The sequence below is a fragment of the Nannospalax galili genome, unplaced genomic scaffold (genome assembly GCF_000622305.1).
Source record: "Nannospalax galili isolate Female #2095 unplaced genomic scaffold, S.galili_v1.0 scaffold14, whole genome shotgun sequence".
Lineage (NCBI taxonomy): Eukaryota > Metazoa > Chordata > Mammalia > Rodentia > Spalacidae > Nannospalax > Nannospalax galili.
Window position 1 is genome coordinate 1436407 of NW_008336953.1, and position 13882 is coordinate 1450288.

The 13882-nt window shown below is 41.6% G+C and overlaps 1 protein-coding gene across 2 annotated transcripts in view; it reads right to left on the bottom strand.

Moving 5' to 3' along the window:
• Pip4k2a (phosphatidylinositol-5-phosphate 4-kinase type 2 alpha) overlaps nucleotides 1–13882 on the bottom strand; it is a 172940-nt gene that overhangs the window by 12284 nt on the left and 146774 nt on the right. For both annotated transcript variants that reach the window (XM_008831721.2, XM_008831720.2), the window contains one exon: nucleotides 2173–2286. In XM_008831721.2, coding sequence (XP_008829943.1) covers nucleotides 2173–2286 — 114 coding nt within the window. The remainder of the gene's footprint in view (nucleotides 1–2172; nucleotides 2287–13882) is intronic.

A 13882-nucleotide genomic window follows, 5' to 3' on the forward strand; every position in this document is an offset into this window, starting at 1 on the left:
AAACATTATAGAAAGAAAACAAAAAATGAAAATAAACACACACACACACACACACACACACACACACACAGACCACTCACTCTACTACTGGCATTTTGGTAGTCAGTCCAGTCAGCTAAATTAGAAAGCATGGAACTGATGAAAGAAAAAAAAATGAGATTAAATTCTAGTCTCATTATCAAGATCAGATGTCAAGCTACTCCACCATAATTACCTGCTTAAATTTTTTACGATGCTTCTGCATGAATTTCAAAACCAAAGACACTATTATCAGCCATTGAGAAATATTTAAAATGAAAGTACACCTCACATTCTGCCTCTATTTCCACAAAACAGCTACATGTGAGAGATTAAACTATCCAGTCCTTTAATCAACAGTATTATTAGAGATCACAAAGGCACTAAGGGCCTCTCATGGTCTGATTGTGAGTCTAAGCTGCCCGGGTTATATTCTGTCTGGAGGCCAACTATCCTAGTGATGTCCAGCCAACAGAAAGAAAAAAGAAAACAAGTTTTCTGGAAGAGTCATGGATCACCCTAAGGCCTACTTATCATAACTGCTAAAACAATATTATTAAGATCAAAGATTTGTTGATTAGTAAGTGAAAACCCTAAGAGAGTGTTTTTTCTATGCTATGTGTTTCTTAATTGTCAGGTAGTTTATAAAGTTGATTTTGAAATAAAGAGGGAATGCTTAACTAATGTGCATTTAAATAATGAGCACAGACAACCAAAGAAAAGAACTGTTTATTAATAAAAGGCTGGAGAAGACTGTTACATGCTTAAAATACTTGTCTAACTTAAAAAATAAAAAGACCTTATTCACTTGTATTTTTTGCAAGTAATAACCTATGTGTGTAGCATGGAAGTTAAAATAATATAATTTTTTTTTGGTTAAATGACCTAAAAACAATTAAAAGCAAACCTGGCCAGTTTGAGTGTCTTTCAGTGAAAAGAGTTGTCAGAAGATTAAGACGACACTAAGCCACTGCTGCCTTCGTGAGGAATCAGCCACGAGACAATTCATTCTCCGGTTCCACTTGTCCTAATGGCCTGTGTTTAATGACGTGAGAGAGGAAACCCTTCCACAAAGCCTTTCTCTAGGTAGATCTTAGTATGCAGGGAACAATATTTCAAAGAAAGAAGAAAAGAAGTGCACGCACATGAATAAAAGTAATAGCCTAGTTGAGTAAATGCCTAAATTAGAACTCTCTCTCGCCATCTTGAAGCTCAACAAATTCTAAGGAAACAACTCCAAGTTTCCTTCTAGAATGAAACTAGGGAGTCCATCAACAAAACTGCAATGCCTTTTATACGAAACAAGATAGTAGGAAGAGGTCTATTTTTAGTTCCTAAGAAATCAGTATTTAGGGGCTGGAAAAATGGCTCAGTGGTTAAGAGCACTGGCTATTCTTGCAGAGGACCTGGGTTCAAACCCCAGCACCCACATGGTGGCTAACTACCATCTATAACTCCAGTTCCAGGGAATCTGACGCCCTCTTCTGACCTTTGTGGGCACTGCATGACACGGGTGCACTTACATGCAAGCAATATACTCATACACATAAAATAAAAATAATAAATTAAAAAAAAAGAAATGAGCATCTAAAGAGACCTCTTTTGAGATAGGCTTTAGCCCAGGAGAACACAGGTCCCATTTCTTGCCACCCTCACACAGGACTACATGCCTAAACTGTCCTTACTTGATCCTTGACATAGCAAGGCTGGCTCTCTGGCTTCATGGTGTCATAGCAGCTTGTGGAGATATGGAAACATGAAGTGAGGTTGTGTGTACCAACAAGACATGATTAGAGAGAAGAATGTTGAGGCCCCAAGATCAGTGTTTCCTCTACATGCTCTGCTGTCTGATGGAACCCAGCACTCTGCTCTTCCCACATAGGACAGGACATCATCACCAACCCAGGCAGAGGGCCCTGAGAATGGGGATACGCTACAGACGACGGCACGGCTCTCTGGCCTTTGTCATCCTGACTTGGCACACTCCATCTAAAACCAGATCCCATAATACAAGGTACATTTGTTTATATGTGAGTTGTAGATCTAAAATCTATACATTTTTGCCTTGGCTGAAGATTTAAGCAGGTGAGTCAAAAGCTCTCAAAACCAACAGACTTGATTCTGATACATTGGAGTTTTTCTTTTGGTTTTTACCTCAACATCCTTTTTCAGTTTTTCCAGGAACACCTTTTTGTTGTTGTCATCGATATAAATCTTTTGGCCTTCATTAATGAAGTCATTATCCTTTAAAGTTGGCAGTTCTTTGGCCTAAAACAAATGAGGAAAAGAGGAAAGAAGCTTGAATAAAACCTGAAAACCATGTACCCTCTCCAATCTCAGAAACCGTATTTCAGGGACCCAAGCAGAGCGGGGTCTCATCCAAGGTAATGAAGTATAAGGTGGCTTGCTTGACACCGCCAGGGGGCACCAGTGAGCTGTGACCCCTGGAAGTGTTTTCTCCAGGAATGGGGGAATAGGCATGTCTCACATCATGACAACATTCTGTGACACATTTCGTGATTCTCAAAGGAATAAATCTGACTGCTTTCCTTGATCCACTTTCTTACAAGAAGTTTTCCAAGTATAGAACTTATACTCTTGGAATGCCTTGTTAGGAACCCTCAATCGTACAAGTCAATGCCACTCTCTGACTGACTCTTGGGTAGTCTAAATTGAGCTTTAGTTTCAAAATAAAATGTTCTCTTGTCTCTCAAGTCCTGCGCATTACTGTAGTGCTCCGTGTCATGGAGACCATGAAGTCAGAAGCTCGCCATCTGTCCTTCCAGCTTTCTGCTCTTCACTACACAAGAAGGAAATTCTGTTCCCACTGGGTAACACCAAAGTAACTTCTTAACATAGAGTATATTAAGATGAGAAGATTTACCCTTTACAAATAGCCAAGAGTCTGAGCAGGCACATCAACTGCACTTCTACCCACCAATACAGAAGCACTAGGTAACTGGCAAAATGGGTTACGGCAGAAAACAATCTATAGCTTGTGCTGTGGCAAATGGAATACAGGCAGCTGGTTTTAGGCCAGATTGTACTTTGTGCAGTCTGTACTCTGGGAGAGTTCAAAAGCCAACAACCACCCTCTCCCAATTCCTTTCTGCTAATCATGGCTTATTTCTTTCACTTGCATGGAATCCAATGCAATAAACTGCCCTTTTGAGCACAATAGTAAATCTCGAATGGTCCTTCTTCCATTAAGGACCTTCCTGGCTCAGACACTGCTTCCAGCTAAAGAAAACCCACTGGGTGTGTCTACTGTGCTGTCTTTCAAATGCTTGAACTGTACACTTTCCCCCATCACCTCATCAAGTGCACACGTGTTTAGATACAGTCACATTGACTAATAGATACAAACACATGTGAGTATATTACACATTTCTAAATCATTAGCTTTAGCTATTAATTTTGTTTAACTTTGAAAAAATTTCAGCTGCCACGCAACTCTGAAACTACTGTCAATAAGTGTCAACAAAGGAGACACTTAAATCTCAGAAATTCAAGTGTTCAATTCAACAGGCAGTTTCTGAATTATTGTCACAGACAGGGATGCTGATACAGACAGGTAAAAACCTCTATTGTAAAGGAGTTTGTCTTCCTGTATGGGAGATGAGCGTGGTAGCTAGTGGGCAGAAAGGAAGGCATCTAAGACATCCGGATGGTCAAATTCTAGAGGGAGACAGTTTTCATACACTTTTATGGTTTGTTAGAGCCCACTTTCTTGGGGCAGGGGGAGTTATAGGCTGAAGTAGGAGGGTTATGAAGAGGAGAGGTGCAAAACAAAGTAAGTCGTACCCAAGGGCACGGGCATGGGTTTCTCAAAGCAGAGCCGCAGAGATGGGAGAGACCCAAGTGTGGGGTGTGTTCCTCAAAGGAGTCACCCAGGGTTCACTTATATGCTGAGATAGTCTTGAGAAGTAAAAATGGAGTGCTGTTCCTCACAAAAAATGGGGCTTAGAGATGAACTCCCTGTCTGTCATTAGCATATTAAAAATGTAATAAATGTTAAAGAGTAAAAATCTTCCTTCAGAGACAGCACATTAATGTTAAAGTCACTTCAAGTGGACTGAGAAATGTAAATGTGATTGTGTGTGTGATAGGAATGCATGTGTGAGTGTGAGTACACACACGTGTGTACATATGTCTATGGAGGCCAGAGACTGATCAGGTGTCTTCCTCTATTGCTTTCCATTGTAGTTTCTGAGCCACAGTCTCTTCCCTGAACCTGGAGATCATGGATTGGCTAGACTGGCTGTTCATCGAGTTCTGGCATCCTCCTGCCAGCCCGCCATCCCCCACCAAAGGGTTACAGAGACACACCACTGTGCCTAGCTTTTACAGGGGTATTAGGGATCTGAACTCAGGTCCTCATGCTTGCGTGACACTTTACCCACGGAACTACCCCAGCCCCAAATGATGGCGTTTTGAGGTGGAGGTGAAACACAAACCCTAACGTCTAACAAACCTTATTTGGCAGACAGCAAGAAGAAAAGTGCTGCCGCAATGCAAAATGAGGGCCGCCTGAGGACAGAGGGTGTGGTCAGACCTCCACAAGAAACACAGGCGCTGAGTAGGATGGAGATCTTCCAAACAGACACTTTGAATGCTTTTGTGTAATTATGTTTTGGGGTTGGGATGTGTGGGGCTAGGGCTATTAGGGATTAAGATATCCACTTTGATTTTACAACTCATTTATATATGTAAGAAATAACTGGAGAGGGTTTTGTTTTGTTTTGTTTTTGAGTGAACTTGAGAAATCTGAGGACGGAGATGATGGACCACAGACAAGGCAATAAATTACACATTACAGGTGCGTTTGCAACACAAGTCACATTAATGAAGATGAATGTCATTTCAGGCTCACTCCAGCAGAATTACCTCATGTGACAGGGAAAGTCTAATCCTACCTCATAAAACTCTGGCCACCCTGCACTGTACTACTAAGCTTACTTATGAATTTCACAGGCACTAGGGATGTATTTAGACTGGATCAGGTTCAAAAAAGGGCAACAAGATTGGTTAAAAGACTTAAGGGCTTATTGGAAGGATCAAGAGGCAAAAGCTAGTCCTCAGCAGGGCAGCTGTGAGACGAGTCCAAGGCTGGTGGGCGAATGCCTCCCTTCCAGATGCTCTTCCAAGCCTGTGCTGAGGAACGTTAGAGTTTTGGAGCCATGAATCCCCAGGCTCCAATTCCGGGTCTACCTCTGCCTTGCTAGGGACCCTGTTTCTGGAGCTCTTCAAGCTGTTTCTTAGTGTGCAGAGTGAGAACACCACCTGCTGTGGCAGCTGTAGGTACTGGGCTAAGCACTGTATATGCAGCTTCTTGGTCGCATACATCATCACACTTTGCAACAACTTTAGGCATCATTCTCATCTGTGTTTTACAGACAAGGGAACTAAGATTATACAAGTTAATGAAGGTGTTGAAGCTTGGAAACTGATTACCTGAGGTGGGAACCCAGGCAGCCTGACTTTTACTTATTCTGCCAGGGGAATTTGTATGACACATGATCACCACCACCACAGGAATCTGTATGACACATGATCACCACCACCACAGGAATTTGTAGGGCACATGATCATCACCACCATGGGAATTTGAATGACACATGATTACTATCACCAGGGGAATTTGTATGACACATTTAGACAGTGAGTCCTACTTGTTATCATTATCACTACTATGATCACCACCACCCTCACTACTATCTCACCATTACCATCATTACCACCACCACCATTACTACAACCACCACCATCACCACAATCCATCTCTACCACCATCACACCACCACTACCACCACCATCATCACCACCACCATTACCATAACCACCATCACCACCACCACAACCACCATCACCACCTGAATCACCACTACCACCACCATCATCACCACCACCATTACCACAACCATCACCACCTGAATCACCACCACCACCACCACCACTACCACCACCACCACCACAACCACCATCCACCTCTACCACCATTATCATTACCATCATCATCACCACTACCATCATCACCACCTCTATCACTATTGCCATCACCACTACCATCACCACCACCATCATGACCACCACATGAATCACCACTACCATCCATACCATCACCACTACCTCCATCACTACCACCATCACCACCATCATCACAACCACCACATGAATCACCACTACCATCCCTACCATCACCATCACCTCCATTACTACCACTATCACCACCATCATCATGACCATCACATGAATCACCACTACCTTCCCTACCATCACCATCACCACCTCCATCACTACCACTATCACCATCACCACCTGAATCCCCAGCACCATTACCATCACCACCACCATCACTAGCACCACCACCACCACCACCACCACCACCATTACCATCATCACCATCACACCTCCATCACTACTACCATTACCATCACTACTTGAATCCCCACAATTACCACTATTACCATTACCGCAATGACCACCACCACTAGCACCACCACCACCATAATCATCATTACCACCACTGATGTGAACATTCAACAGACTGTATGAATTTGAAACTAGTACTCCATATTGGGAAACTGCACACAAAATATTTTCTTGAAACCCTCCTCTTCTCAGAATTAGATAACCAAGATTATATTACTGATAATGATACACTTGAGAAAATCTTATTCTTAGCTTTCAGAAACAATTTTCAGTAAGTAACTCTGAAAATGAAAAGCATTTATCTTTGAAACTCCATTTAAAAATATTTTATTTACTATATTTATTTTATGTGTATGAGTGTATTGCCTGCATGTATGTGAGTGCACCTGTGTCGTGCAATGCCGTGGAGGTCAGAAGAGGGCTTTGGATTGCCCTGGAACTGGAGTCAAGGAAGGTTTGTAGCCGCCATGTGGATGCTAGGAATCAAACCCGAGTCCTCTGCAAGAGCAGTCAGTGCTCTTAACCGCTGAGTCATCTCTCCAGCCCTGAAACTTGATTTCTTAAAGTAAGGAAAACTACCACTATACGAGTTAATGAATCTAATAAACTCTTGACCTAAAACTACCCAGTGAGGTGATGTCAACTAGCAGCACGTTAACCATGGCACAGAGATCTCAATGAAGCAAGGGATTTTACCCTTTCTTTGAGAGCCTGGCTTGCTTATAACCAGGAGAGCTGCCCAAGCTTGCTGTTCCTGAAGTCTGGCTCATTACTGTGTTTTAGTTTGGAAACAGGTAGGAGGCAGACTGAAGCCAGCCTGGAGATGTTTCTTTACTGTGATCTGTCCCTGGCTGGTTCCAGCCTGTGGTCACAACTTTTCTAAGTACTAACAGGCCGAATGCTTCCTCACTGAGAAGTAACTAAGCCAATTTCACAGAGACAGGGAGCTTCCAAGTGTGGAGGGCAATCACTATGCCCCGAGGAGTCCTCCCTGGGAGGGACCTGCTCTTCCTTCACACCCCTGTCAAGTGTGTCCAGTCTTGGGCTGGCACAGGCCAGGAGTCTCCAGAGCTTCTCCAAGGCCCCAGACAGGCGAGGTTCCTCATGTGACCACGTGCTAATCCAGATTCACTCTGTGCAGGCAAGGCAAGGGCTGGACTCAAGATCAGGCAACTCTCACTGCTGTGACGTCCAAACATACAAGCACAGCTAATGGTACAAACAGAGGACACCACTACCCCTGGCACCCAGCTCTCCTGGGTCTGCATCCTGCATCTAGATGAGCGTCCATCGGTCCTCACGTTAGCATGCTGGGTGATGCCTGATCCTAGGCTGACCTTCTGTGCCTCTAGTTCTACTTAGGGGAGACAGAACAAAGCACTAGCTTCTGTGCACAACTGAACGCAGGCTGCCTGGGTTTATCTTGGCTCCTCCAATGATCTGCTGTGGGACTGTGCGAGTCACTTGTTCTCCTTGCAGCTTAGTTTCCCATCTTTAAATGGGAACTATCAAGTAGAGGGTTGTTGTGAGGATTACATGAGTCATGCTCGTTGACAGGTGTGTGCCACACAGTTCTTGGTATGTTCTTGCCATATTTCCAAGTGTGGCTTGTCTAGAGAAAAAGCTTGTCACTCACAAACTCAGAACAAGATCATTTTCTTTTCTAAAAGATGTCACAGGGGTTGGACAGATGGTTCAGCAGTTAAGAGCACTGGCAGAGGACCTGGGTTCAGTACCCAGCACCCACGTGGCAGCTAACAACCATCTGTAACTCTGGTTCCAGGTGATCTGATAACCTCTTCTGGTCTGCAAGGACACTGCACAATATCGGCGCACTTACATGCATGCAGGCAAAACACTCGTACATATAAAATAAAGATAATAAATAAAAAATTGAAAAGATGTCTCATGTAACAATGCTATACAAGCTGCAATTTGGAAAATAAAAATATCTATGTAATGGGGTTAGTGTGTGAATAGAATGACATAGAGTGTTGGCCGACAAGAACTCACTAGGAGTTTGTTTCCCTTTTTTCTTCTTTCCTTTCTGGTGTTTTACAGAAACAGACTCTTTCACCTTAGGCTATCAATAATCAAAACCATGTTTAAGATTTCCCTTGTCTTCAGTTTTTACTGGCTAGTCGCACATCTTACATGGATTCATGATGCAGCATCCTTTATGTTGAAGGCCCTGTTGGTAGAGCTCATAGACCTAGTGCATGCAAGTGTCACTGTCCAGGACACACAGGGACAGGGGCGCACAGGGGACACACTGGACAAGATGTAGCTGTGGTGACACGGCCCTGCCTCAATGACTCCAGTTCCAAACCTACTTGTCAAACCTCAACCCTGCATCCCATCTCCTGGCTAGGGAATCTTCTGTGATCTGCAGATGATATCCCAGTAAAAAACTCTCACTAAAGATCATTTTTTAAAAAATATTTTATTATTTTTTTAATAGTGTTATTTTTATTTTATGTGTATGAGTATATTGCCTGCATGTATGTGAATGTACCCGTGTTGTGCAATGCCGTGGAGGTCAGAAGAGGGCTTTTAAGGACAGTTTGTGGGTGCTAGGAATCAAACGTGGGTCCTCTGCAAGAACAGTCAGTGCTCTTAACCACTGAGCCATGAGCCATCTCTCCAGCCCCTTTATTTATTATTTTTATGTGTATTAATGTATCGCCTACATATGTGTAAGTGCATGCATTGTTATGCAATGCCTGCAGAGGTTGACTTTCCCTGGAATTGGAATTATGGACAGTTGTTAGCTGCCATGTGGATACCGGGAATTGAATCCGAGTCCTTTGCAAGAGCAGAGCCATATCTCCAGCCCTTAAAAATCATTTTTAAATATTGAAACTCAAGAATAAAACATGGCTGTATAATAAAAATTAGATAATTTTTGGAGTAATTATCTAAAATTTATGAGTTATTAAATACACAGAATAAAGCATAATGCAGAAATTTGCTGACTTTTGTCTTGATGTTCCATGGGTTGGTTTTTCTGACTGAGCGTATTATAATAGTGGGTAGCTTAGTGAATGCTATTTTGCTGACCTAAAGCAAAAACACTGGAGCTGCAAGCTTAAGAGGCAGAAAATACAACCAAAATACAGTGTAGTCATGAATTCATTCTTAGGAGGTAGTGAATCCACTGGGGACACTGAACTTGCTATGAGCTGTAAAAGAAAAATGGCTTCCTATAAAGGGAAAAGCACTCAGCTTCTTTAAAGCACAGTATCATAAAGTCTCACAACTCTGCATTCTCCTATAGTGGGAAATTAAGTATGGAACAATAGTGAGCAAGGTCAAGACGGGGAAGATTTAAGAAACGACGAAGAATAGGAACAGAGAGTCTGGTGGGCCTGAGGTGTCAAAGCCGACCAGAGCCAGCATGGGGATCAGTTTCCATTCATTCTTATCCCCTACGGCTCAAAAAAGAGATACGGGATCCTTTGGGGGAGATCTAGCCAGGATGAGACTTAAAACTTTTCAGAACAGCTACAAAATTGAGCATTCTCCTTTTCAGAAATGACCACAAGTTTCCCTGGATGGCTTGGCAAAGACCTGTGGAAGTGAGCTGGACCAGGGAGAGACAACAATTTCATGGGGAAGGAGACGCAGGACTCCACTGCCTTCCTAGGGGAGCTGGGTAGTGCAGGTAAAGGGCAAGACCGCAAACAGTTCTGCTTCATATAAAACTACTTATTAGTTCACATTTTATACTTAAAAACATCAAATTACTATGAAGTTTTATAGAATAGGAATAAAAAACCAAAAATACATTTTTTAACTAAATGAATTAAATTTTTTTTTTCAAATAAGGGCTAACACTTATGTGTGCACATGTATGTGTACATATGTGTATGGTTTTGTTAGGTTCTGTGATATGCAACTTCTGCATTTGTAGCGTTTAGTCCATAGTCCATTTTAAGGTTTAATAAAGCCAGAGCTTACACAGACTTTTGTATTAGAGTAAAAAAATTAAATCATCTTCCAGTTTATAATTTGACAAAAAAAACTCACAGCATATAACTTTAAACACCTAGAATTCAAACTAAACCAACACAGAATATTTTTTATCATTCTACATTTTTATATAAAACATCCAATTGTATTTTAAATGTCTATTAGCAACAGGAAAATAAAAAAAATAGTATTTCTTAAAATTAAAATGCATAGAGCACATTTAGGCAACATGAAGTGAGGATTTTGACTTAGTCTCCACAGAAAAGTTGTTAGGAAGATGGAGTGCATCCGGTCACACTTGAGTGTTTAATGCAAACAGGATTTTGGTACCAGAAGGTTTCAATGCAGAGGATAATATATATCATAGTACACTGTGATTAAAGGACTTGTTTTCTTAAAATTAAAATGCATAGAGCACATTTAGGCAACATGAAGTGAGGATTTTGACTTAGTCTCCACAGAAAAGTTGTTAGGAAGATGGAGTGCATCCGGTCACACTTGAGTGTTTAATGCAAACAGGATTTTGGTACCAGAAGGTTTCAATGCAGAGGATAATATATATCATAGTACACTGTGATTAAAGGACTTGTATTTTAGAATGAAATGAAGTTTTGTTTCATGTGCTCATTTGGTAACTCAAAAAAAATTCACTGTAGGCCTTGATGTCAAAGATTACGTACTACCCGGTGTTTCTTTGATGGGCTGTTATTGTGACACCAAGCTGAATATACAACTTTAAAAATGCATAGTAATTACAGGCTTATGTTAGGGACGGCTTATGTTCCCAGTTTACTTGTTATTCCACACTCACCTAAATGAAAATAAACTTGTGAAACAAAATAAAATTGTGCTTGCCAAAAACACTTCATTAAAAAAAAAAAATCACTCTACAAAGTTGAAAACATACCCCAGAACTATTTCTATAAGGAAGAGAGTTTAGGTAATCCTTACATTGGAGCCAAGAGGAAAGTAATTGGATGGAATCATGTCATATGTATGGTATCAATTTTGGGTAATAAGAGATGCTAGAGATTTATAATAAAATCAGTTCTGCTTCCCCAAACAGCTAATCCACAAATCTGATACATAAGGCAATGGATAATGTTCACAAAGATGTAGCAGAGATAACAGGTGCTTTCCCACAAAATGGCATATAATGACCTTTAACCACATAAATGGAATGTCTACATAAGGTCCCAGCTTGGGAAAGGGCCCAGTAGGTCACTACTAACTTAATTTCCACAACAACAAAAAAAGAGAGCCCCATACATCTGCCACTAGCATCTATATGTGAGAGTTTCCCAATTTTAGTTTAGAATGTTTATATGTAAAATATGGGCAGAAAACACGCTTTAACATAGTTGTGTGTGCTTGTGTTGCTGAGTTGAGTTCTGTTCAGCAAAACGAGAATTAGTCTTAATGTAACTGAGATGTTACACACCACTCTAAGTCAAAAAGGCTTGAGGACTTAATGCTGCCATTTGGGCCCAAATCTGGAAGATGCTCACTAGACACACTGTGTGAGATTCCCTCTCTCTTTTTCACATGCTAGGCATACCAGCCAGGAAAAATTTCAAATGAATTAAAAGTTGGAAATCCCCACTCCGAGGCAGGGGATGCAGCTCAGTGGAAGAATGCTTGCCTAGCATGCAAGGAAACCCCTGAGTTCTAGCCCCAGCATCACACACAACATAAACAATTCCACTTCCCAGAATGCCCTAGGGCTTACTCACAGTATTCCAATGTCTTGCTTAAACAAGTGCTAATACAATAGCTCAGAATAATTTCCTATAGGTAACAGCATTCACTTTAACCTTTTCATAGAACAGATGGAATTTTGGTGACTGTCAAGTTTAGGACTTCCCCAAACATGCTCTGCTGCTGCCCAAAATTTCTGAAGGAGGGTCCAGAAGGGCTTCATTTAAAACCAGAGTCCTGCACAAATTCTGAAGCATGAGAACCCGTGATCCAATCAAATCCTTTTACATCTGACCTATCTCTAAACCCCAAACATTCCATTAATGGTATTTCCCTTCCTGCCCTCAAGGCTGGGCTCAGATTCCCTGACTCTCTGCTGTCTTTCTTCCCAAACTTTTTATAACACATCACTGGTCCACGGGACTGAAGTTACTGCTGCTGTCTTTAAGGTCTGGGGTTGGGAATGAACTCAGTGGTAGAGTTCTTGAATGCTTGCTGCTGCTGCCTTTAAGGTCTGGGGATATAACTCAATGGTAGAATTTTTGTGCTGCATGTGAGAGGCCTTTAGTTTGCTCCTCAGCACTTCAGAAAAAGAAAAATTAAGGTCTATGAAATAAGTCCTGCTTCCATCCTGAAGGGAAACTGCCCTGTCCTCTGGTTGGTGTTTAGTGCCAGCTGATGAAGGAAAATGATGCCTTTCTATCTTGAGAGGAGAATACAGAATAGTGTTAAAGCATTAGTTGCCTCAAGAGTCAAAACCACTGACAATCTGACTTGAGCTGACTGCTCACCCACAGTGGAAAGGCAGGGATTTAATAAAGGAGAGCTGGAGAAAGAAAACACCACTGTGTTTTGGTACCTTGGCATCCTCCTTACTTTGCCTTTAATTGCAAGGACCAGATAACGGTAGTCACTAATTATTATCTGGGACCATTTAAAGATCTTAAAAGATGTGCTTTAGGAAAGCACTTTTAGATGGGAGGGTATTGCTGGTGAATTCTCTAGAACCTTCAGTCAGCAATAGGTAAAATGTCAGAGCCAGTGACAGTTGCCAGTGCAATTCACCATGCATGAGAATCAACGAGGCAGCTTTTTGTAGCCCATTATCAAAGTGTCAACAATGATTATTGCTAATGCAGTTATAGAAATGCCAATTGCAGGGCAGCTGCTTTCTTTTCAATGGGTCTCAGCCAAAGGTGGTGTGTTAAAAGGCATCTTCTCATCATGACCTTACAACTCCCACTGCACAGGCTTTACTTTACTCAAGAAAACCAGCCTTGAGTTTAGAGATCTGTACAGAATGAAAAAAATGCGTATTTGTGTAAATCCCAAGCAGCACCCTGCCCCGGCCAAACACAGACTTTTTAGAGTCAGGTCAAATCCCCCGGATATCAAGTGAGTCCAGTTATGTTTTCTTTTACTCACACAGAGTCCCTGCTGTGGAGCCTGCTAGCTGGCAGCATGCTAAGACTGTCATTTGTAAAAAGCAGTCTGCTCACCTATAATTAGTAATTTGATGTCACAGTGGAATTGGAACGCAGCTGTGAAAAGATGGACCACCAGGGAGACTCGCATTTCTCTGTCTCATTTAGAGGGGGCAAAACTGCTGGAGTCATGAATGGAAGATGCCCTTCCATTAAAAAGAAGAGAATTAAGGATAAAACAAGTCATAGCAGCTGTCAGAATTTGACAATGGTTAAAAAAAAAAAAGAAGGACTGTACTCTTAAAAAAATTGAAGACATCTGTACATGTTCTGATATG